Raw genomic sequence first — 26592 nt, 5'->3', positions numbered from 1 at the left:
GGACCCTGGAAATCCCGGGTCGGTTTCCCAAACGCCGCTCGTCCGCCTTCAGCCGGGATTGCCGAGCGCCGTGCTGACCCGCTCTGGGGAGTCACGGGCCGCCTCGGGCTGCAGAACAGGGACGGGGCTTCCCCGTTGCTCTCTCCTGCAGGCGGAGCGCGGCAGGGCCGGGGCCGTTCGCGGAGCGCGGGCCGGTGGAGCGGCGGCGGCGGCGGTACTGGCCGGCAGGGGGCGCTGCTGCCCCGCCGCTGCCCGGCTCTGGGCCCGCTCGCTTCCCCCGCGGTTCCATTGGAGCAGCCGGAGACAAGTTGGCGCCATTTTGAAGCCGACAGGGGGACCGGGGCGAGCTGCGGAAGGGGAGGGGGTTAGAGGCGATTGGCTGCGGCGACGGCGGCAGCTCCTCTCCGAGCCCGGAGCGGCGGCAGCGCGGAGCGGACCCGCCTGGGACCAGCGACGAGAGGCGGTTGCGGCGGGGTAAGGAGCCCGGCTCTGCGACCGCGCGCACCCCCACCCCGTCCGCCGCTCCATTTTCCCTTCTCTGCGGCGGGGGCGGGGGGCGGCAACTCGGACTGCGCTTCGCGGGCAGCGCCTGAGGAGGAGCGGGGCGAGGGCTCCCCGCGGCCGAACCCCCATCCCCCCCAGCTCTCCGCGGGGCTGCTCCCCTCCCCCCCCCTTCCCCGTGGCCGCCGTCGCAAATTAAATTTGCCGCCCCCTTCCTACCCCCCTTACTCCCCCCGCCACCCCCAGCCCCCGGGGCGCGGCGGGGCCCTGCGGGGGGCTGACCTTGGCCGGGGTGCTCTGGGGCCCGGGGTCGCCCTCCGGTGCCCCCCGCGCCCTCCCCGGGTGGCCCGGCGGGGGATGGCGGCGGGAGGCCGGCTGTCCCCTCCCTGCCCCTCACCGCCCGCCCGGGCTGCGCCCGCGGCTCCGGCTCTCGGCAGAGAGAACCCGCGGCCCTTTGGGTCCCCCCTCGCCACCCTCCTCAGCCGCGCGGACCTCGGCTCTGTGGGTACCTACTTGTGCCAGCCCGGTTCTTTCATGGTGGCGTTTTTTTTTTTTTTTTTTTTTTTTTTTTAATTTGTTCCTTTTCCCTCCCCCTTTGCATTAAGCTCTGTTAGAAGGCAGTCGAGAGGGAAGTGTGTGTGTGGGAGGGGGTTGGCGCTGCCTGTGAGGTGAAAAACTATGAATTTTACATCGGAATCGCCAGATGGAGAATGGTTAATTTATAGGTTGTGCATTGTTTACGTTGAGAGCCTCTGGTCAGGAATCTAGGGCTGTAACTTCACCCCGCTGCAAATAAATCACTATCTCTTCTTCAAAACAAATCAACAATTAATGATGGTGAACAAATCCCGGCGAACTGAACTGCAGCGGACCCGCTCCTCCAGAGCTGGGTTTGGCTGTGCGAACCTTCTCCTGACTTTTCGCTGCCTTCCTGCACGAGCGCTGAGAGCCGCGATCGCCCGGCTAGGCGGTGCTGCCTGCCTTAGCACAACTGCCCAAGTATGTTCGTGTTGCTCTTTGTTTTGTGCTCGACGGGTAGGTGCTGGGCTGTAATTGATTTCTCTTTGCGGGAAATGGAATAGAAGGGGTGATTAACATTCGAGTGGCTTTATAGCTGAAAACGGCTGTCAAATCGCATTGTGGGGAGGAGATAAGATGACACGCATTCCTTCAGGTTTTTCCCCTTTCAAACTATAGGAATACTTCTGTTTTTAGTTGATAGAAATTTTGCTCAGTCCCTCTCTATGCCATATAGATGTGCTCTAGGTGCTATATACTTGTGTGAAAAGACACGAAGCAGCAGAATTTGTTATGTTTAGATTACCCTAAAAGAAAGCAGAGAGCGATCGGCAGCTCAGGATAGTTGAGCTGAGGTGCGCGCATCACCTCCATGTGAAAGCGTGCGCTGCTGGAGGAAGTAGTTTGGTACTTGTGTGACATCTTGTGTCTGCGTTTGAGGCAGGGTTGTACTTCACTGTGATGTAGGGGCTGATTTCATTTTGTACTGAGTTCTTATGCGTTGTTGATTGTCTGTGTTTTTCTTGTGTTCTCTGTACTACCTATTCAGGCTAATAGTTTTTGGTGGAACAGCTATGTAAATTGAAATGGAAAGTTGTATGTCTGTAGTACTTGTGTGCTGATGAATTGTTTTAATGTGTGTCATTTAACTATTGGCTTTGGAGTGTTTTTAGCAGGCTTACTTATGGACTTATTGAGCAAGTCAGCTAAATTATTATTAAGGAGTAATTAAAGATATTAAAAAAGTTACTGCTAGCATTCAGGAAGGTATTGCCATGAGATATGGACGTGACCATGGGCATTATCCAATTTTGGCTTTGAGCAGGAAGCTGTGTTACCTCCTGCAGATCATAAGAGATGCTTTTTCTTTTGAGATAATTTGCTATCTACCAGGCTCTCAAATTATACTTTTCTTTCCTCTCTCATTCTTTCTTCAGATGCACAGTTTATATTCATACAGCACAGTAAAAGTTTGTATGAGTATTTTTAGGAGTCTCTTAGTAAAGGGTCTTCATTTAAAGCTTGCTGGAGCAAGTGAGTGCTTTTTCTTGAAGTCTGTGTTGGAAGAGGTGATGCAGGCTACTTGTTGAACATGGATAGGTGGCAGGGGGACAGTGAATGAGAAAATGTGGAGCTGAACACTAAAAGCATGTAAGGTGGAAAATAAAGGAGAATATGATACAAATGAGACTAATTATTTTTCCCTACCGGTTTCATTCAAATTTCCTTCTGCTTTAATGTTACTTAAAGAGAGGTATGTATTTGAGCTTCCTTTATATAGTCTTTTTTCCTTTCCTTCAGACAAATTCCCTTACTAGAACCAAACCATGTACGTCCTGATACTGACAAGTGGTAGGACAGTGTGTCATACCTGTTACAAGTTGCTCAAGTAGTGGTGTTTTCACTCTTAGCATGAAATACTGCTATCATAAGCTGAAAGATTATATTACTGAAATATTGGTCAGTTATGGAATTAGTTGGTAAGGGAGAACTGAGGAAAATCATTGCTTTTTTTAAAAACTTGAGTGCTGCCATCCTTGGAGGGGAAGCGTTGGGTTGGCTTACCCTGCTTTGTGGTATTGCCTGGACTAGTTGAGCAGTGCTGATGGATCCTAGAAGGAATGGTGTGCAAGCTTGTGAAGAATTGCAATGTATGTGCTTTAAACAGAACATTAAAACCAAAACAAAACTTCTTTGCTATCATCTGAAAGTTGAAGCTGTACCTATGTAAGCCAAGTACCTATTGCTCTTCCATTGGTGATGTCTTCAGTTGAATGTAGTCTCCTAGAAAACTTGATTTTTTTTTTTTAAATTTTTAGTTCTGAAATGTGAAATACATCAGAAGGGCAGTGTGTAAATGGAAATAAACTTTATTTTCGCAGGTTAGTGCTTTGTTTAAAAAAAAAAACAAAAAGCAAAAACAAAATAGGCCTGGAACACTTCAGATTCCGTAATACAGTGCAATTGATGTCAATAATTAGCATGACACATCTAACTCGAAACAATTCAGTGAAACACAACTAATATTTTAACACTGATTCTTAATAAGGGTGGAGGAGTAAACTTTTATAGATTGTTACCATCACTGCATATACTTCTCTCCGTCTTTCTTTAAAATGTGGGGAAATTTATGGTTCTCAGAGTGGATTCTGAGGGTTAGAATTGGTTGCCATCAGTGGAATTTACTTTTGTATTTTGTCCCAAGCGCTGGAAGACATTCTGTAGCATTATCCTTGTTTTATACTGCCTGATATTCAGCTCTGTTATTTCAGCTCATGACAATTTCAGTATAAATATGGTTCAAAAGATGATTTGGGGGGGGGGGGGGGTTGGGGAAGGGAAAAAAAAAAAAAGCCATACCTCATTGGGAACAGATGGACGTGTTTGTACTAATCATCTTGTGTCTGTCACCATTTATATGGCAGTACCGTAACCAGGGATCAGGACCCCATCTGGGGTTTTCTAATTTATACCCTGTTCTTCTGAGATCAATTCCAGACAGTCCTAACTGTGGACTTTTTCTCTGACTTAATTAGGAATCCTGGTGGATGCTGTTTCTGCTGAAACAAGATGCTTCACTTCTGTATCTTTTAACGGACAAAATTAAGTTAGCAGTTAAAAAATGTTATTGTCTTCATTGCTTTTGTCACCTAAACTGCATTTCATAGCTCTGTTAAGGAGCACTAGATTCAACTAAGGCCTAATTGTTAAGCACCTTGAAAGTGACTGCTGAGTGAGATTTTCCAGCTTTTGTGTAGATTTACTCATCAGTTGTCCACAGCTTCTTTCAAAGCAGCCTCTGGTTGTCTGTGAGGCATCCCTGGTGTATCCGCATTGACATCAATTCAACGTCAAGAATTTGGTTTCTGAGAGCCTTAGGAGAAGGAGAAGAACCCCAAAAGCTGTTATTTGTGCTGAGCACAAATGTATTACTCTAAATGAAGACTTAGAACAAAACAAAAGCCTTCAGAACTGTGTGTGTAATTTTTGTGCCACCTTGAATTTGGCTGTTTCTGTTAGTACTGCTTTGTTACTTGGATATGGAGTTGCTGTAAAGACAACCAGATTTTTGGGAACACGTATGTTAGGTTTCTGCTCTTATCAGAAATAAGGAGTTGAGATGTGTTGCTCTTAGTTAGGATGTGTGAGCATATTATGGATTGTTGTTGTTTATTATTTTTAATTGTCCCCAGAGGATTTATTTTCCTGCATCTAACTACTTAAAATTTGTAAATTTTTGTTGGGAAAATAACCAGCCTAACACTGCCATATATCTTTAGCTGTGATACTGTCTTGGGTAATTGCTTTGTTTGACAGTTCACTATGAAACATTGCATACAGTTTGTTAAGACTTCCTGTACACAAAAACAAGGTGGGTGGAAGAGGCCATAGCATCAGTTGGTGATGGTGTATGGGACAGTCAATGTCTGTGGGCTTTCCGGGTGCCACTCACGGTATTTCAAAGGGAAACAGACGAGTCATGAGTACCTCATTCATGGTTTGTAGTAAAGTTAGGTTGGGTTTTCTTCCTGTTGGGAGTATGAACTAGAATAAGGCTGTAACATTTTGCTTTATGGAAATGGAGGAAAGAATGAATAAGCCAATTCTGTACCTTTTAGAAGATGTTGAAGGAGTTTTCCAGAATGAAACTAAGAGACAGGCACGTTTCCCTTTGCTTTACCCAGCTTACGTTACACAGTCCACAGTTTTCTGAAGCATATCCATAACTGAGGGAATTAAGAATGGAGATTGCCCTGCACGTACAGTTTCCTGAAATAAATATTCTGTCCTCAGTCGCAATGAGAGTGCTCTGAGAACTTGAAACATTTTGATCCTCTTCTCCCTGTTACTACCTGCCTGTAGTAGACTCTCTATAGGGTTGTTCGTGCAGTGTTATGTACATTTAGAGTAACATTTTTATTTCTTAATCGGTGCCCACTTCTTAATGCATTTCTGTATGTAATATAAACAGTATTCAAATTAATTTCGAAAGTACAAGAGACAATTCTAACTCAGCTTTGTCTTCTTAAGCACGTTATGGTAATCCTTAGTTATATTTAGGAATTTATGTGTTTATTTATTTAGTTATGTTCAGGAATGTACAGGAAAGCTGGGGAGGAACTTCTTATAAAGGCAGGGGAAATGGCTTTAAACTGGATGAGGATAGATTTGGGCCAGATGTTAGGAAGAAATTCTTTGCTGCATGGGTGGTGACACAGTGGCACAGGTTGCCCAGCAAGGCTGTGGATGCCCCCTCCCTTCAGGCATTCAAGGCCAGTCTGGATGGGGCTGTGAGCAACCTGCTCTAAAGGGAGGTGTCCCTGCCTATAGCAGGGGATTGGAACTAGATGATCTTAAAGGTCCCTTCCAACCCAAACCATTCTGTGAATTTCAGCTCTGTATTAGAGTTGGTTGAAGTGTTTTCCAAAAGCTGGAAAATGTGAAATGAATGGACAGGGAAGAGTATTGAATGATCAGAGCGACTGAGTGAACAGAGGGATTCTTTCTTCTTATCAGTTTATTGTGTTTCAAGAATAAGTCTGTTTAAGCCAAGCTTTTTCCTAGTGCTCTTTAGTAGCATTTTGATTTCCTGGGAGATGGGCTGCAGACCCTGAGTTTCGTGGTGTTTGGTATTATGGCGTATTTTGACAGTTGTGGACTCAGTTTCTCTATACAGGCGAAGTTGGTGGACAGCTCTGAAAGTTCATTTTGTTTCTCAAGTTAGTCATCTATAAAATAGGAGTAATCCCTATTTCATCAAGGCATTGCAAAACTGATTATTATTGTTTGCTAATGTTACATTGGCTGGTCCTATGCGGGAGCCCTGTAGGAAATGGAGTCTCTTCGGAGCATGGTTTAAATAAAGTGTACTGTGGGGCACGTGGAATGACAAGGAGAAAAAGTGAACAGCTTCTTTGCTTTTGGCTGGGAAAGAAATGATGCAGTGGAAAAAGGTAGCGAGGGATCGGGTGGGTCGCCTCCTTTGCGTGATCCTTTTTAACACCCTGTCCGAAATCTTGATTCTCTCGTTTTCTAACTCTTAAAAACTTGCTTTGCAGATGCGCTGTCCTAACACCAGGCTTCCATTATTCCTTTACAAGCCAATTTAGTAAAGAAATGTATGTATGGATGTGCTCTTATGAGTCACTAGATTGTAACCTTTAGCTATGTGTAGCTCGTACTAATTAAATTAATGAAATGCTATTAACAGTTACGCTTTATTGTCTGCTAACCAGCGTTTGGTGTGATGAGATGAGTGCTTTCCTGGGGATTCTTGCAATACTTGTTATTGACAGAAGAACAATGTAACATGCATGATTCTACTTTGTACTGGGGGCCCTGCAAGGGGGTGAGTTCCAAGGGATCTGGTTTTTTCTTTTTTCTTTTTTTTTCCTTACCCCTTCCCTGCAGCTGATCTTTCTGCTGAGATCTCTCGACTCTGCCTAGTTTGTGCTGGTACCTACTCGGGCTTCTGATTAATATTTCATTGTCCAGTAAATCCTACTTCCTCTTCACTTGTTTGGCAGCTCTGACTTCTAGCCTCCAGATTCCTGAACTGTGATGCATTATTTTGTTTTTGTTGTTTTTTTTTTCCCTGCTGTTAACTGTGATTCTTCTTGTTTTTTTTTTTTTTTTTTTTCCCTTCCCCGTGACTCCTGAGCTCTTTACTCCATTAGCCTGAAATGACTTGTTGGTAGATGTATCCATAACTCACTTGTTTCTATCATAAATTGAGGTGGTTTTTTTTGATTATGTTTGTCTCAAAGACTTAATACATCCTGTCCTTGAGTTGAGAATTTGGGTGTGGTGTGGACAACCCTGGCTTTTTCTGTTGAAGGAATGGTGATGTCTGGCTGGGAGCAGACAGGAGGATTAGCAATGGATTCAGTTGTCAAAAGGATTTACCAGAAACATTTGATAGTGTCATGATTTGGCTGCGTTAACCTTCGAACTTGAGAGTCAGTAATGAGGAAGCAGGAGACAGGAACCTGGAATGTGCATGTGAATGGTTCTTGTACCTGAAGAAATGAGCAGAAGCTCTCACAGCTGTCATACCTTGCTTGTATGCTCATCATAGACAACATAAGCAGTTATATCTGTTTATGGACACTTCAAAACTGATTATTTTGTTGTTAAAAAAATCTTTTATAACGTGAAGATTAGTTTCTATTGAGTTAACTACTACTATCTTAACTATTCCTGCTTACAGAGCATAATGCATGAGTGTGTGTATTTTGGTTGGGGGTGTTTTGTGTTTGGAGGCTATGCCAAGCTGCTTTTCTCTCCGTGTATGTGTGCTTCTGTGTGCCAGTGCTGATATAACGAGGGCTGCTCTGAAAGTAATGCCTCCTAATTTATGCTGTTGGCCCACGATGTCAGAGGCAGATGTTGGTACAGCAGTAGAGGTTGAATTTTCCTACCAATATTCTGTCACATGTTGTTGCTGTGTGACAGCTGGCAGCAGGGGGGCAGTCTGACAGAATGGCTTCTGATGTGGAAGCGTGGATGAAGCAAAGGTGTGTCATCAAGTTCCTCCACGTGGAACACCATGATGGCAACTGTGAAAGAGTGGGTCGTCTCCTCTGGTGCAGATTTTACAGGCACAGCTTGCAGGTTCTTGTTCATTGCTGGTGAAAATGCACAGCTAATGATGGTGACTGTGTTGAAAAGTAGTATTTTGTAGCTGAGGATTTGCCCTATCAAAAACCATTACTGTGCTCCTTGTATCTGTTGCAGTTTCCATGGAAGTAAATAGGAGGTGTTACTTTTGGAGTGACCTACATCAGGTTTCTATTCTGGGTAGATTTGTGTCCTCCTTGGATGGGTTATTGTAAGGAAGTAATACGGTGTCTGTGCAGTGAATATGCATGAAGTGTGCTCCAACTGGAGGATAAGTAAATACTGAAGATGAATTTTAAAAGGAAAACAGAAACTACAGAGATTAAGCAGTTCCAATTCAGAAGGCTAGAATAGCTGTGATAATACATGCATTTGTTTGTACCAAAGCCAGGATTGAAATGTATCAACGAGTATAAATTCCTGAAGCAAGAGTACGTAGAGGCTGGAGCCAGGTTCTGTCAGTGGTGCCCAGTAGCAGCATGAGAGGCAGCGGGCACCAGCTGGAGCGCAGGGTTCCCTCTGAACACCAGGAGCACTTCTGTGCTGTGCAGGTGATGGAGCACTGGCACAGGCTGCCAAGAGACTGGGTGGTGGAGACCTTGGGGGTCTTCCAGAGCCACTTGGACACCGCTCTGGGCGCCCTGGAGCACGGTTGGGCCAGGGGACTCCAGCTTCCTTATAGCATCCTTCCAGCATCAGCCATTCTCTGACTGTGAAAACACAAATCCTTAGGAGTGTATAATTAGGGATGAAAAACTGTTTTCAAAGTAATTACAGAACTCAACAGATTATTGGTGAAGAAAGTTACTTGTTGGTTGAATGTAGAGATAGATGTTAAAGCCAGACTTTGCTGATTAAAACATGAGAAGTCTTCAGGGTGATTTTTTTCTTTAAAGTGATCTTGTGCATGTGTAATAGCAAATGACTAAATTCTGTCACTTGAAGTTTCTTCTAGTTCTTTAGTTTTAGTAACCCATCGTTAGGGCACTTAGTTTACCTGGCAGAAGTAATTTTTTGTTTTGTTGGTATTTTATACAAAATTATGGGTTCTTCCACAGTCTTCAGAGACACAATTAGTTCTTCAATCTGTGGCTTGCTGTCATGTCGAAGTTCTGTGAAAAGCAAATAAAAAATGTTGTAGTTAGCTGGGGGGAAAGAAAAGCTGGACTGATACAAGCCTTTTGGAGAGGCTTGTAAAACAGCAGCCGAGTGCTGTTCTGGTACTAAGATTTCAGCGTGCAGCCCCAGTATAAATGTTTGTAATTCGTATTGATTAGGAATAGGCGCAGTGTTACTTAGAACAACATCAGTGGACTACCAGTGCTGTCTGTTGGGTCTCACCATTAAAATCGTTGTTTTGGGTTTTTTTGTTCCTCACTAATTGTGACTGAATCATCTGTATTAGGGTGCTAAGCATTTGGATTGATTTATTTATGTTAGTAATCATTACATACTAAGTTAGGAATGGGAGGGAGCCTTATTTATATGTACAAGGTCTGACTTGTTACCAAAGCAATTTTATATTTGTTGTCCATCTGCCGCAGTTCACAAGAAGTTATGCTACATGAAGTGAAACACTCAGATTGATGTTTTTGGAAGTACCATACCTTATTTCTGTCATGTTCCCCTTATTTTCCCAATGGCTCCTGTGCCACTCTTGTGTGTTTTCTTTTCTCCCCTTACGTGTAAGTACTAAAAATGTTAGCTTTATAGAGTAACATACCTCAATAATGCAATGTATGGGGCTTTTATGACTGGTTTGTTATGGTGTTTTGAAGATAGTCAATGTAAAGGAAAACACCCCACCCCCATTCCTTTCCAAATGCTGGAGGAAGGAAGCCATTCTTGCCTTACTGAAAAGTTTCCCTGCTAAAGCAGGCAAAATCATGCCTATAAGCTGGTGGTATTGTGAAATACCAGTTTGCTTAGGCTTGATATTGTCAGTTCTTCACTGGAATACCAGCTTAAAGACATGAAAGACAGTTCTTAGTAGTTCTAGGAAAAGAAACTTTTTGCACAGGGAAAGGCTTGTTGTTCAAATAGGTGCTTACATAGTAGATGCATCTCCTTTCTGTACTGCTGGAATTCTGCCTGGTGTGATTCAGTCTTCAATTACTGATCAGAAAGTTGTTCCAGAACTTCAATTAAAAAAACCTACAAGTCCTCTTCTGGTTTTTCTAAGTAATCTCAACTTTTTCTAATTCTTTTTTGGGGGGTCTTCAGCACTGACAGTATTTTCTGCCTCTTTCCTGCTTATCTCTTCTTGACTCCTCTTCTGCTATACTCTTGTGGTATGGTAGACTTTACTGGCACTTGTTCTTGTTTTAAGTGTCATAGCTATCTGTAGTTGAAGGTAGTATGCCAAGGCAGTCTGTGCTGGTTTGTTGGATATTGTGGTGTGATTCCATAGCGCTGGTGTAATCTTGTAGTGATTTTCTATGCTTACCTCTCCACTTTTTTTTCTTTTTTTCCCCTCACAGTGATTTTCTTTCAGGTTTGCAGCGTATATTCCTGTTTAGCAGGTCAGATGCAGTCCTTGTACTGAAAAGTATTTCTCTTTTCCCTCTTTTCTTTCAGTATCTCACAGAAGAAGACCCGATCCATCTCCACGTTAACTATGCTTTTCAATTTAGTGCTTTCATAATACATGATTTTAATGTGAGGGAAAAAATGCAGAATATTTTATCACAGACTGATGAAACAAATTATCCCAGAGTGATCTGATGTTCTTATAAGTTGCTTTTATGCCTGTATTTAAGTTTTCTTCTAGAATGCAGATTTTTTTTCCTAAACTTATAAATCTTACTGATGTCAAAGTTGTGCATCTGCTCAGTGTTCTTTTTCCCACTTTGCATTATTATGAGAAAATATAGGGAGTACTGTAACTTAATCTAACAGTGTACCACATCTTAGCTTTTAAATATCTTTAGAGAGCTTTGGATACTGCACTGTTTCATGGATTTTAAGATAGTGTCTGTATAATGCTTTGGTTTGAAAATGGGAAGTTCTTAACGTAGACACAGTCACAGCTGGTTGAATAAAGTGTTACCAGGTGCCAGGGGAATTAAGTTTTACCTGTCCTTCCTTCAAAAATGGGTATGCAGCTGACTTTTGTCTATTTCAATATTGTCTTGATACTTAGTCACCAGTAGTACTTGCTTTTAATTGTTAGCTATTAAAATGCAGTCTTTTTGATCTTTTTTTTGTTTGTTTTGCTTTGTGACAGTAGCTATCTTTGGCTCTTATTCTGTCTTCTTTTCTATACTTAATACTCTTTAAATGTAACTCCTATTTCCTGTGATTACTACTTAGAATTTTAAAAAGTGATTATTTGAAAGTGCTTAGTAGTACAAAAATGTTCCTTGCATTCAAATAGAGAAAACCAATGTAAAAGTCCAAATTGCTTTGTGCTTTTGGTGTGGTTTTTGCCCATGCTCAAAATGTTGAACTTCTATAAATCTTCAAATCAAATTACATCAGTTTTCAGTTTCTACCTTTCAAAATAGTAGATTTATTTTGTTCTGTTTGCCTCTATTAAGTGTAATAATCACTTGTCATCTCTGAACATTGACAGAATCCTATCCTGCGTGATTCCATACTGTGATGTTGTTTGCCTAACTTAGGTTTTGTCATATACACATAGGTTGGCCAATAACCTACATCTAAAGTAAATGCATGGAGTGGATTTGGTTCTGCAGATGTGTGTATGGCTTTCTGAACAGCAGGGCTTGTAATTTCATTCCAGTTTCCCATGCAGAGCACTAATCTTAGATGCAATATTAGTTTGTGAGGAGGCTCATGTGGACAGATTTCATGCTTCTCCTTACTACGGTAAGATACGGTACAGATAAGATGTTATGATAGTTCTGGTGGTGGAAAAAAAGCACAAGGGTCTGTTCTGCAAGTGGTCCATATACTTATGGTTCACTGTGCAAAATGTCTGATGATTTTCAGAACATTTTTGCTTACTGTCTCCACTGATACTGACAATTTGTTGGATTCATCTCCCCGTTTTTCCAGGGATGGAAACAGGATTGCAAGTGTGTCCTCAAGTATTTGAAGCACCAATATCTCAGATTTCTTATCGGCACCAGAAGGGCCTGGCATATCAAAGGTGTTCCCCCAGAGAAGCCAAGTGAATCTCAAGGTGGACATACACTGAAAAATGAATGTTAAATGAATTTCTTTGCCCCAAACTCTGTGGCTTCTGTATGACCAAAGTGGCTTCAATTTCTGTGGTTACTTCTTACTTACTACTTACTTACTACTAGATGTTGCTCTCAACAGCCATTGGAATAATAATTGCTCCTGTCCAGAATCAGTGATGTGATGCCTTAAGCTGCTAGATGCAAGCAATGATAGTCACTGTGTGGATGGATGTTTGCAGGTTGCGCGTATATAGCAGCAGAAAGCAATCTACAAGTAAAGCTTCTATGTCAAGATAAAGTACATGTGGAATGAGTCACACCAATGGTGGATACAGTAGTCTTGAGCGAGCTTTGTGGTTTTGTGTGATTCTCCCACAGTGTCCTTCTTAATAATTAATTATACTGTGTTCTGAGCTTTCATCTGTGTTTCTAAAAAACAGGCCTTTACACAGACATTCTCACTTCAGCTTAGTGCTGATTAGTTTGAGCCTTCTGTACGGGTGAGTTCATCTTTTCTTCTGCAGTCATAATATTAGCAATAAGGAGGCAAGACTTCTCAAGCCAATACATTAACTTTCATTTTAATCTTGCTTAGACCAGGCTCTTAGTGTAGACACTAGGTACTTTTCTGAACGTGGTCTTTCCTAAATCCTATTCAAATCTTCCCGAAGCAGGGAGATTTTTAAGGTATGAACACAATAAAGACAATTTTGTAGGTTTTGTCTCTGAGTGGACCTTAGAGTGGCCTTCCAGTTCTGGTAGGGGGCCTACAGGAAAGCTGGGGAGGGACTTTTTAGAAGGGCATGCAGTGACAAGATGAGGGAAAATGGCCTTAGACTGGAAGAGAGTAGATTTAGACTAGATATTGGGAAGAAATTCTTTATGAGGGTGGTGAGACACTGGAACAGGTTGCCTGGAGAAGTTGTGGATGCCCCCTTAAAGGCTCCTCCCAACCCAAACCATCCTATGGCTATGAAAATAAATTATCTGTAGAGAGTGTTTGCATTCTGTAGTTTCCTACCCTGAAGTCCTATTTGTGTTTTATAGGACAGGGAAATGAGCACTTAAGACAGCTCTGTCAGATGTGTGATATGTTGAATTTAGTTTATTTTGTGTTGGATGCATTGTTGGATATGACTCAACCTATTAGCAGTCAACCAAAAACCTTTTACATGGGCTGTATCACCTATGTTATTCCAAGTTGGTCAAAGCTGAAGTGGCTGAAGATATATATGTATGAGTATTGTATGAATGGACACCATCAAAATTTGACAAGAGGTGTCAGCAGTCTCTATTAACTTCATTCAGTAAAACTTCATTGTATTTCAGTGGCCGTTAGCATGTGAAAATATTTCATCATTTGAAAGCTAAGATGAGAAGGTTGTTAAAGATTTTATTCCTCTCTCAGACTTGTTTACCCCCTCTCTCCTGCTTCTCGTACCCATGGGAAGTATCATCTTTCTGCAAAATCCCCTACGTTCAACATGGTTTAAGTGAGAACTGCATTCCTGATTTCCTGAGCGTGGTGCCATCCTGCCTCTTTGCATTTTTTTCCCATTATTTTAAGGCATTGTGTTTTTCTAGAGCAAAATAATTCATGTCTACCTGACAGAAAGCTTGAAGTATGTGTCAGGTAAAAATTGCCGTGCTCTTGTCCAAACACATTTAAGTTAAAACCAATTTGAGTGGCTTATTGTACATTTTTTTTCTTCCTGTACGATTCCTTTTTTGGTAATTGCACTGTTATTACCTTGTAGCATCGCATGCTTTGCATTAAAGGTTGTGCACAGGAGCCTGGTCAGAGTCTGTTTTTTATATACTTTCTTAAAAAACAAAACAAAACAAACAAACAAACAAAAAACCTTTTTATATAGTGGACTTTGAGAAGATGACCCCCAAACATGCAGTGAGATTTGATGTTTCCCCAAATATTTTTCAATACATTGCAGGTGTCCGTTTTACTAGCCAATTTTGTTGGTCTACACTCTTTTCCACTTTGTGATACAAATAGATATTTTTCTTAGTCCCTATTCCTTTAGCTCTGTTTCTGCTTTTTCTTTCTCTGCAAAAGGTTTTCCAATTAATGTCTTGCAGTTATTACCTGCACACCTATTCGTAGAATCACAAGGTTGGAAAGGACCTACAAGATCATAGTCCAACCATCCTCCCATCACCATTGCTACCACAAGCACTAAACCAGAACTTGCAGCTCCTCATCCAGGCGCCTCTTGAATACCGCCAGGCGACTCCAGCACCTCCCTGGGCAGCCATTCCAGTGCCTGACCACTCTCTGAGTAACTAACTAAGTAAACACTTCATGGATAAAGAAACTTAACGCTCTTCACTCTGTTTTCTAACATAAGGTTGAAAAGTGCAGTGCTTCCTAGCTTGAACAAGCATTATCACTCAAGTATTGACTGTCCAAGGAATCCCACTAATGCAAGTTCCATCATGGAAACCTGGTACTTCTCATATCACTTTTCTGCTGGGTGTGTTGCTTCAGTCTTGCAATGTGTCTCATCACTGCAGAAGAGCATTAATTAGTGGTTTCTGTAAATTCTTCCCGTATCAGTCCTTACTGTGTACAGTGCTGCCTTGCAGAAATAGGACCGAGCATTTTCTCAGCACTGTGAATGATTACTAGTATCTTGATTTAACAGTATACAAGTGAATAGTGTAACATATTTCTAAAAGAGAATGCGATGTATTGATGCAGACCTATCTCAACAAGTATGAAAATATGCTCATGTAAATTCACTTATACGTGCTTCAGTGCTGAAGCTTTCTATTTTACTCCAAGCTGAAAAGTATCCATCAGCATTCAGCTTGGAGTCGCTTTTTATAGTGGAGTTCAGCTCCTTAGTAGAAGATTTATTATGGTAATGGTTTTAATATAGTGGCACTTTTATAATGTAAGTGTCTAACAAGTCTCTTCTCACCTTGGTCAGCTGTCAATCAGCTCTGCATAGCAGGATTTTAACAGGATGTAGCAGTCTTTCTGTAAATGGCTTAAAACATTAAATTATTTGTGTTTAATATTAACAACCCTGTTGGAGAGAAAGATGCCTGCCTCTTCCGTTTGTGCACGTTGTGGGTTAATCTCTCCCAGAATACTTTGTATCTTCTTTGCAAATTACTGCTTGACCACTTTCTGCACACATACTGTGTTGCTGAAATGAAGCTACTGCTTTTAAAGCGTTTGTAGCGACCTATTTTTATTCGTGCAGGGGTGATACCTACCGAGGGTGCAAAAATAGAGAAATAGTCAACAGAAATGGCATGCTAACAGAGGAAAGGAGCGATAGAGTGAACTCTGTTATGGATTACAAGGTGGAGAAGTTCTGACTTCCTCACAGTATTCTGTGGAACAACGTAGAGAAAATGTTCTTGGGATTTCCTTCTAATTCCTTTTCATCTTGCTGGTGGAGTGGCCTGTGATGGGGGGGAGGTCAGTATTGGATTGTAGTGAATGGGTTGGTGACTATTTTACTTTTTCTTGAAAGTTATGAAGATGTCACCAACTTCATTATTCTTGATCAACGAGGCTGTGGTGGATGCTCCCTCCCTGCAGGCATTCAAGGCCGGGCTGGATGGCGCTGTGAGCAACCTGGTCTAGAGGGAGGCATCCCTGCCTATAGCACAGGGTTGGAACTATGTGATCCTAAAGGTCCCTTCCAACCCAAACCATTTTATGATTCTATTATTATGTTTTTAAGTTTTGAGTCCTGAATTTGGGGAGGCTTGAAGGCAGTAGACACACTTGCAGATAGACGAATTTGCTAGAGCTGGATTCATGATTCTTCTCTTGAATTAGGTACATGAAAATACTTGAAGGATTAAGATTTAGACACGTATGATCTCTGTGAAAATACTGTTGATACATGACTTCATGTGTGTTAAGGCATAGTTTATTTAATGATTAGCACAGTTAATTAAGTCACCACAGACAGTGGGAGTTGTCATCCAAACAAAATACAATGAAGTTGAATGTGCTTTAAACCCACCTTTTAGGTTGTTGACTTAATATTCTGTAATGATATTTATTGACCTGTAAAATATATTGCTGAGGTACTTAACATGCAGGATGTCAATCCAAGTTGCTTTTGCATGTGTGTAATCTGTTTTGTGGTGGTGAGCAAGTACAGTATATGTATTTAGATTAGTGGTGAAAGATTAAATACTGCATAGAAACAATTTGAATATCAGGCTCCTTAATATTTAATATCATGGCCAGTGAAGTTCCTCACCTGGAATTGGGCAACTGGGTCCTGCTAATCCTGTACAGAACTAAGCATTGCTATTTCACTTACTTGAATTTGAGCACGTTTTGGCAGCACCACCTGTTACTAATGAATTCTGTTTAGAGTAATGAATTGTTCTGTAAACACACTCTGGCTGGCTTTTAGAATTTTGCATTAGGTGTGATCTTTTGATTTAACTTTTTTTTCATACAGGAAATGGATGATTAATCCATTCTGTTTCAGTGTGCAATAAATGCATGAATGCATCTTCAATTCTTAATGCTTTAATTCTCCAGTTATCCTTGTACAGAGAATGTATCTTTTATCAATTCTGTTGCTTTTCTTGCAGTAGTTTCCTATATACTCCCTTTCTTCTGTATCCAACAAGGGGAAAATCACTTTTTAAGTTGTGGGCATTTTCTGTATGCACCCGTTTTGCCATGTGCTTCTTCAGACGTAGAGACTTGCTCACGCGTCTCCTGATTTTATGTCTACAAGTCATAGTAGCAGCAATGCTTCTGTGTTGAAAGAAGCAGCATCCAGTATCTCAGCTCCTATTGTCCCACTGCTTTCTACATAAGGAGTGCATTTCACATTTGAAATGCTAGTTTCATTCAGAATATAGAATCATAGAATGGCCTGGGTTGAAAAGGACCACAAAGATCATCTGGTTTCAACCCCCTGCTATGTGCAGGGTCACCAACCAGCAGACCAGGCTGCCCAGAGCCGCATCCAGGCTGGCCTTGAATGCCTGCAGGGATGGGGCATCCACAGCCTCCTTGGGCAACCTGTTCCGTGTGTCACCACCCTCTGAGTGAAAAACTTCCTCCTAATATCTAACCTAAAGCTCCCGTCTCATTTTAAAACCATTCTCCCTTGGCTTATCACTGTCAACAACCACTGTCTCTCCTATTTATATGCTCCCTTTATATGTTGTTATGTACAATATTCAATTGTAGACTTGTCAGGCTTTATTATTTGTTGTAGGTGCAAAATGAGGCTAAATTAAAATTATTGCTGGCCCAGCACCTACATACACCTGTTCCTACCAAAAATCTAGCTCCTATATCTTGTAATGTATTTTCTGAATCTCAACTTGCAATGGAAAGGCAGCTCCAACCTGATCAGTACTGCTGTGCTACAGAAAGCTGTGCTGCCCTTCAGTGGTGGAAGTTATGCATTGTGAATTTCAGAGTCACTTCCTTGGAGGAGGCAAATTGGACAAAGTGGTTTTAATTCAAAAACTGCTGACCATTCCTTCTAACTAAACAGAGTGGTTCATTTTGATAATTTCCAGTTGAACTTGTATTTCTTGAGGAAGAAAAATCTTGGCAGTAATTGCTTTTTTGATGGTGTGGGATGTTGTGGTGGGTTGACCTTGTCTGGCTGCGCACCATGCTGCTCTCAGTCCCCTTCCTAAGCTGAACAGGGGGTTAGAGTAAGAATGGAAAACTCATGGGTTGAGATAAAAACAGAGAGATCACTGACTAATTACTGTCATAGGCAAACCAGACTTAACCAGGGGGAGGCTGATTGATTGCCAATTATAAATAGAGCAGGATGATGAGAAACACAGACATAACTATGTCACCTTCCTCCCTCCATGCCGCCTTCTTGCAGTCTCAACTTCACTCCTTTTGTTCCTGACTCTTCCTCCTCCTTTCCACACCTGCCCATCCAGGGGCACAAGGGAGGTGGGAATCGGGTTGTGGTCTATTCATAATGCTTCATTTCTGTTGCTCCTTCCTCTCCTTTTTCAGTTGCTCCAAACGGGTCTTTCCCCATTGACGGCAGTTCTTCCTGAGCTTTGCATGGCATGCAGTCTGTTCCTGTCAGGAACAAATCCATCAATATGGGTCCTCTGTGGGCTGCAGCTCTGGCCTGGGACTCACTTCTGCCCTCTGCACATGGAGATGCACTCTGTGTTGTGCCCATGGGCTGCAGGGGGACAGCCTGCTCCACCAAAGGCCTTATGTGCGCTTCAGGAAGCTGCTGCTCTGCACCTGGAGCACCTCTTGTCCCCTTCTGCACTGACCTTGGGGGCTGTCGGGCTGCTTCTGTCTTCCTGGTTTCCCCATCCCTTACTCCTCTCACACAGCAGCAGCTGTGTGATGGTTTTTACCCTTTCTTAAATGCACTCTCACAGTGAAGCCATCAGAGCAAGTGCTTGGTGTGGCTCTGGCCGATGGGTCCCTTTTGGAGCTGTCTGGAGCTGGCTCTGGCCAACGTGGGGGCAGCCATCTCATCTCACAGAGGCCAGTTCTGCCATCCTCTTCTACCAAAACCTTGCCATGTAAATGCAGATGTTCCATGTTGGAACTTGGTTGCCAGAAGCTTGTTTTGTGTGTCAGTAGGACGTGTCAGCCAAACAGTTCAACTTTGACCACAATGTACAAGTTTGTCTTAAATTATTTCTTAGTGCTCTAAATGGGGCTATGTCACCATATTCTAATCAAATTTTAACCGAGTTGATCTGATCTGACAGCTGCCTGACACTGGAAAGGGGAGGTTTTGATCCCCGGTTCCCTTAATTCCTGTTCCTTCCTTTGAATGGGCTCTGATGCATGTCACATGCTTTTCAAAACCAATTAGGCTTTTTTTTTTTTTTCTTTTTTTGAATTGGTGAGTTTGGCTGGTCCAGGAAAGCACTGAATGCTGTCAGAGTATTCTTAGAGTGAAGGCAGCGAGGCTCCTGTCTGCTCTGGTGAACTGTTAAGATACATGTTTGCATCGTGTATGGCATCCCATCTGGAAGATGCAATGGGGGATCTACATCAAACAGCAAGAAGAGTAAACTTGGTCATATCTCTATTTTTGAGGAGTTCTAGACTTTCTGTCTTGACAGTACACTAAGAAATATAATAGGAATTGGAGGGGTGTCACCTTTTCCTGGGAGTATTAGAAAAAGTTACTTAACTGAGTTTTGTTCATCCCCCAACTTTCTCACTGTCTGCTTTTACTTTGAGTGTAAGTAGAAGTCATTTCAACTGCCCTGCAGATGTCTGTACAAAGAGAAGACAAACAGCATTGGCTGCTGTTTAGCTATTGAATTGCATTGCATATCATGCCTGTCAAGTGCCTTCAGTTTGTATGTTGGAAGGCGAGGTGACACTGGTACGTGGCTTACATAATAGATGATGTGGGAAGTGAGCTCAGCAGCTTTACCCAGAGATGTGCAGGTGAAGGATGAAAAAGTAAATAAATCTCGTGATGACTTGTTGATGACCTTTTATACTGAAATACACCTGTCTTTGTTCCTGCTTGTTACACCAAATAGCAAACCTTGGTGTTTGAACTGAGAACTGTAAAATAAGTTGCAGTTGTCAGCTCTTAGCTTTGGCCTTAAATGACCTTTTTCTTTCAGTAAAGAAAAGTGGATAATTGCATCATTTAGGGCTTTCTTTTTCATGCTTAGTGTCTCAGATATTTCTTAAAAGCTGTTAACTTTCTGGTGAAATGTCTGGTTATGTTCATTTGATTCATTTTCCCCATTTCCTAAAATAAAAGTTATACTGTGTGCATTCTGTACAAGAAGCAGTTTGATGAGAGCTTACTGAAGGATAAGCAAAAAACCTGTAACTTACTTTGTCATCTTGAAATGTGAACCAAGGGGTACAGAATGGGTTGGGGTGTTTGGGGCATGGGAGGGTGAGTTTATTTCATGTTCCAGTTTTCTTTCATTGTAGGATGACATTGATTTAGGTGTGTCTCAACTGTAGCAGGTTATGCTGTCCTCTTATGGGACCTACTACTGTGCTGTCTCTCCTTGCAAATTCTGGTCAGTTCTGTTGTTATGGTTCTGAGGAGTTCTATGTCTTATATTTGAGGTTAGTAGGAAAAAAATGCCTCACTTGGATTGCACAGTTCAGGAAGGCAAACACTGGGAGGAAGTATTTCAGACTAATAAAATGGGGTGGGGGCAAGGTAATGAGAGAGAAAAGTTTCCTTTATTTTTATTTTTGCATTCTTGGCTGTGTTTGCATGATATCTATTAAAAAAAATAAATTATCCCAACGTGTGTCATTTAGTTTTATTCACTGTTGTCTGATTTTATTAATTGCTTTATGTAAATACAGCTTTCAGTCTTGAAGTAGAAGAGTAATGTGCATCTTCTTTCTCTACTGCAATAGAAGTTTGCATAGTTCAGGATGGATTAGGTGACTGAAATGATTGAAGCACAAATTAAGGGACTGAATAGCTGAGTTGTCTTTAGAACTGGAATTTAGGAATAAGATATTGTTGCTCATTTGCACTTATTTGTTTAAGAACTTGGGTTTATGGCATAGAGGAATGGCTTCCAATGGACTTGCTCTGTTCCTGTGCCTACTGCATTCCCTTATAGATTGCTTATCTAGATTACTATCACTCTCTTCAGGGTGTGATAAAACTTTTTGAAAATGCAGTATCTGCAAATTAAAATTGGTGATGCATAGCACTTCTGAAGCACTGCTCTTTAGACTTCTGGGGAAATTGTGCTCTGTTTCTCACCGGTGACACGTGAGAGGATGAGGGGAAGTGGCCTCAAGTTGCACCAGGGCAAATTTAGGTTGGATATCAGGAAGCACTTCTTTACAGAAAGGGTTGTGAAGCACTGGCATAGGCTGCCCAGAGAGGTGGTTGAGTCACCATCCCTGGACGTGTTTAAAAACCGCTTGGATGTGGTGCTCAGGGACATGATTTAGCAGAGGGTTGTTAGAGTTTGGGTAGGATGGTTAGGTGGTGGTTGGACTCGATCTTGAAGGTCTTTTCCAACCTGAGTGATTCTATGGTTTAATTATGCTTTCTAAATAAAGTTCACTCTAGATGTCTGTATTCAGAGAGTGTAAGATCTGTGCTGGCTGGAGTTTATTGTCAACAAGTGGCTGTAACAGTTCAAACAAGCTACTTGGTTGCATCTCTAAGTGTGATGATTAAACACATTCAGGAACGAAGGGTTTGGACTTTTCAGTTGTGTACATCTTGGAAGTTCTATTGTACTGTAGGACAGTCTACTTGAATGTCAAAACCATTGCTGCCAGCCACAATCTGAAGAAAAAGTCTTTTTTGTCAATTTTCTATTCGCTTATATAGTTTTATTTCTGTAACATTTTAATGGGATTTTGACCCTTCAAATCTAAACAGTTGCTTTTAAAAGCAGGACAGAAAAGGTAAGCATAAAGTAGGTAATTAATACTGACTCTTTTTTTCTTCTTCCCTCACAGTTTTAAAATTGTGAAATCATGGCTCATTCAAAGACGAGAGCCAATGATGGGAAAATCACATATCCTCCAGGAGTCAAAGAAATCTCTGATAAAATATCTAAAGAAGAGATGGTGAGAAGGCTAAAGGTTAGTAAAAATGCTACCAGTAACTCTGTGATGTTTGTTTATGTTTTCTTTTGGGCAAAACTTTTTCTATGCTTGGAAGGAGGAGCCTGTTGGCTGTTGTGCCTTCTGTTGATTGCTTTCCTGCAATAACTGGTCCAAATGTATTTGGAAGAGTTTAAAAAAAAAAAAAAAGGAAATTAATTTCATATACTTAAATTTTATTTCACTTGTATAATAAGTCAGTGCTTTTAGAGACAAAAATACTGGAAAATGTGAAAGGGGGTGGGTCTTAATTTTGGAAAGAATGCGGATAAATCAGAATAAATTCCATACATGCATTTGTGCTCCTTGCAAGGTTGATTATAAAACCTGCTTTATAGAGGCTAATATGAGAATAATAAAGACTTTGATTATTAGTGTAAATGTATACTAAGTTTCCTGATTTTTCTTGACCAGTTTCTTTGGCCTAACCCTACAGAAAGAATGGAAATACTTGGTGGATAATGATGTTGCTCCTGTTCTTGATCTACCCGTGTATTTTGACAGAATGGCAGACTTATTAGTATAATGCAGAGGGGAAGCCCATCACATGGGCTTGCTATGAGAAACAGGTCTGGGAGCAGTACCATACACATTCTGTGATTTGGAAAAGCTTAATTGGGAATTTTCCTGAAGTGCAGGTTGCCTGGTGTTACTAGTAAGTGAACCAAACAATTAGAAACCCCAAAGGATTCCTTCCTCCAGCATTAACCTTTCTGTTCCTTGGGAATTTAATTGATGGGTATTGTAGTGCATTCTACTAGGTTTAATAGAATACAATGTTCATAATTTCTCCTGCTAGGAGTTAATCGTAGGTAAAGATGATAGTGCTGACTTTTCTTTTTTAGCTCTTAAAAATGCCTATAGTTCTTACTGATATTTTTTCTCTTGTATCTTCACTTGCTGGCGTGTATTTCTAGTCCTTGAATTGTCAATTTTGCAGGATAAATGTATGTTGCAGGATGTCATGTTTCTTGACCAGCTGTTCACGCTGGCTTTGCATTCATGGTTACGCAGTGAACTGCGTGTCCTCCTTGTACTGAATTGGATGATCCAGGCTGTTGAAAACACCACAAGTGTGTGCACATACATTAGAAACACAGTTGCAGGAGCTAAGGAAAACAAGTTTACAGATAAAGACTGTTAACTTTCTCATTTCCCTCTCTGCTGAATTCACATAAGTATGGGGGAAGAAGCTCTCTCCTCTGTAGATTTTGCAATTCCAAGCAGGTAATTTGCTATTTGTTAAGTGGAGACAATCCATTTACCTAAACACAAATTATTGTGCAGTCTGAGAATAAAATATGCAGAACGAATTCATATATTAGCATAACTTGGCAAGTTGTATGCATTGCTAATCAACCTGTCCTCCAAGTTATAGTGAGTTTGGAAAGCAGGAAGGGAAAACAAATGCTCAGAGATAGGGACTGAAAAGGCAAAGGTGATAAATGTTTTTGGAAATGGTGAATATTGTGAGGAAAGTTTTTCTTAATATGCAGGAGCTGAGGGATCATGGCATGAGTCATATTTTATGCCAGCGATCTAATAGCATACTTGTCCATAAATTATTTGAAACAAAATGATAAAGCCTGTTACTGTAGGAGGATGTAGGAGCCAGAAAAATTGAGTGGGTGAAGAAATGTGGACCACATGTGGAAGCTCCAGGGGCGTAAATCAAGGTGGTCTGGGTGCAATTTCAGGCTCAGGAATTCTGTAACTCATTGCTTTGCCAGAAACTAGAAAAGCATGCTAAGAAAACTGTCTTGTTTTACTTTGTTTTCCTCAAGTGCTGTGACAGATTTGCTCTGGAGAAAAGCTGACTACATTTTTTTATCAATACGGAATTTCATCTTGTTAGGGAAGAGAAATGGAAGGTTCATTTCTAGAATGACAAAATGTATGCTTGTTGCAGGAACACTTGTGACACTTGAGTATTCATTTGTTACCTTGTTAAATATATAAATTTAATTACTTTCCATAGAGGTGAACACAGTTTTTCTTTGCTGTTCGTAAAATTACTTCTTGTGTTGCGGCTGTTGAAGATAATAGGAAGAGAAAAAAGAATCGGAAAACTGAAAGAGAGTAAAGGGAAAAAAATACATTGGAAACTTAAATACTTAAGGGAGAAATGCACAATTTGAATAAAGGTTTGCTGTTCTCCAAATTGTTCAGTGATTCCTTCTGTATCTTTGTTTTCTGGTCGATTTGGTGACATATTTGCTCAAAGTACATGCTAGTAGCATGCCTACTGCTGGACTTTTGTCACCCCTGAGGCTGTCCATTGGGACAGTTGGCAGAGAATTTGGCTAATACTTCTCATAGCCTGAAAAATAAGGCACTGAGTTTACTACTGTTATTCAAACAATTACTGCTGCATTGCTTCTGATAGATGTTGTGCATTTTGTCATTGTGTGTATTGAAGTCTTTTCACACTTTCTTTACAGATGGTTGTGAAAACTTTCATGGATATGGACCAGGACTCTGAAGAAGAAAAGGAGCTGTACCTAAATCTTGCTTTACATCTTGCTTCAGATTTTTTCCTCAAGCATCCTGATAAAGACGTACGTTTGCTGGTAGCCTGTTGCCTTGCTGATATTTTCAGAATTTATGCCCCCGAAGCTCCATACACTTCACCAGACAAACTAAAGGTAAATAGAATTAATCTCTTTTATTTTCCATGCCTAATTTTCCAACTGAATGATTAATGTTTGGTTATAACTTCTTTTGCTCTGTTGATTTCTGGTTCAGCCTGAGCTGTCCAGGGCTTTCACATGATCCTTGAAAAAGGATATTCTGTGAGGTCAGAAGCTCATTGGATAAAGTGATGTATAGTACAGCTTTCAATAACTCATGGGGATTTGGATTTATACTGGAAATAGATGTTTTACTGATCTGTCTTTAGGACTCGTTAGTACTGGCCTGTTACTTCAGAATTAGTCTTCTGTCTATAGCTTTTATTGTGATATCTTTCAAGATACCTAATGCTTTCACGCAGAAAAACATGTCTGTTGTTTCCAATTCGACCACAAAGAGATGGATACAGGATTTCTGTCTATATATAAGCCCTATTGAAACAAAATACTTCTGTCTAAAGAGAAACTTTCTGATGTGAATTGGAAAATGCAGGCATTACAAACATTGCTGATCCCACTAGATGGAGATGGTTGATTGAGAAATGCCAACTTTGAAAAGGCAAGACAGATCTGCCCTGTTTGTTTCAGGACTTTTCATTTTACGTTGCTTTTTTTTTGTTGTATTTGAACTCTTATTTTAATAGATGTCTAATTTTCTTTCTGGCTTAGAAAATCAAACCCACTTCACTTATACAGTTTGAGTCTAGACTAATGAAATGACTTATACAGAAAATATTGCAGGGGAAAATAATGCTGAAAATCACCACATTTTATCTCCCTGACTTATGAGTGTAGTACAGACACATTCCCCCTCCATGGTAGGATAAAAGAACTGTTGGGGTGACAGGTGTGTCTGTTACAGTGGGAGAAATCACTCAGTTTCTGATCTAGTGCTTATGTTGAAAGTGCTTCTTAAGCAAGGTCAACACTACAGTTGCAATTGAAATTGATGCTTTCTTACCTGACGTGCTGGAGAGAAACCTGGGGATTTTTACAAGCTGTATTTTTCTGAATTGTTGTGCCTCTGCTCATACTTCCTCAAGTTACCTCTTTTATTGATTACTTCATCTCCAGCTTCAGACAAACGAGCTTTCTCTACTGGACTTTGTCTGATGTTAAGTTTCCCAGACTTTCAGTTCAGTTTTGAGTAGTGTGTTTTCCTTTGCTTGCTTGTTGGTCTTTTTTTTTTTTTCCCTTCAGAGTTTGGCTAACAAATGATACTAACCCTCCATACAGAATTTCATCTGTCAAGTACTACGATGAGTTACATTTTATTATTGGGAAGTTTACATTACTGATCTTTTATTTACAGTGTAATCATGCTACTAGTGCTTAGATCTCTGAACAGACTACAGGCTTCCTCTGTCAGCATCCTGTTCTGTAATCTGCGTAGATTTTAGAACTCAGGCTCCTGATGCACATTTCTAAATGCATTTTGAGAAATAAAGACAGGGCAAATGGCAGACCTTTGCCTGGGACTGTTGAGGTAGATTATTGCAAACCCCAGTTTCCGCTGAACACAGCTTTTGTGGTTGCAGGACAAGCTCTGATACATATGTTGAAGAGTTCCCTCCACCTTAAGACAAAGAGGTAAGAGGAAGAACGCTTCCTCTTGGGTTTTATCTTGGCACTATTTTTATCTAGTGTTTAACATCATGCCTATAGTGCAGCTTTCAGAATCTTCTTTTGTAAGTATAGCATCCAAATTGAAGATGGAAAAAGGGAAGTGCTGAAATGGTTAATTTTTGGAGAGGGGAAAACATCAATCTGAGGTTTTTATTCTGACTTCATACGTCTCTTTATCTCATTTGCACAATGTGTAAGCTCCAAAGAAAAGGGGTCAGGATTTGTGGTCCCCCTCTCTTATGTGTATCCTCAGCATAAATCTGTAATGCCTCAATAAGTGTTGAAAGGTCTTTAACAATAGAGATGGAAAATGCCATGAACTGGGTAAAAGCAGAACTGGAGTAGGGCTGCTCCTTCGGGATATGAAAACTTTTAAGTGAAGGCTGGGGAAAGCCTGGAGCCCAGTTCTAATTTTCTGGGGTGGAGGTATTGTAATCGCTGGTTTATGTCAAAGGGAACT

General features: G+C 41.1%; 1 protein-coding gene across 3 annotated transcripts in view; it reads left to right on the top strand.

The window, feature by feature from the left end:
- Window positions 1-394: 394 nt before the first annotated feature.
- Window positions 395-26592, top strand: part of PDS5B (PDS5 cohesin associated factor B) — a 99738-nt gene continuing 73540 nt past the window's right edge. For all 3 annotated transcript variants that reach the window (XM_042838903.1, XM_042838904.1, XM_042838902.1), the window contains exons 1-3: window positions 395-474; window positions 21730-21855; window positions 24318-24521. In XM_042838903.1, the coding sequence (XP_042694837.1) occupies window positions 21748-21855; window positions 24318-24521 (312 nt within the window). In that variant the 5' untranslated portion in view covers window positions 395-474; window positions 21730-21747. The remainder of the gene's footprint in view (window positions 475-21729; window positions 21856-24317; window positions 24522-26592) is intronic.

This window comes from Centrocercus urophasianus, unplaced genomic scaffold (assembly GCF_019232065.1).
Source record: "Centrocercus urophasianus isolate 14NV4802_14NV808 unplaced genomic scaffold, USGS_Curo_1.0 seq_9, whole genome shotgun sequence".
NCBI lineage: Eukaryota > Metazoa > Chordata > Aves > Galliformes > Phasianidae > Centrocercus > Centrocercus urophasianus.
This window is presented reverse-complemented; position numbering and strand designations above follow the sequence as displayed.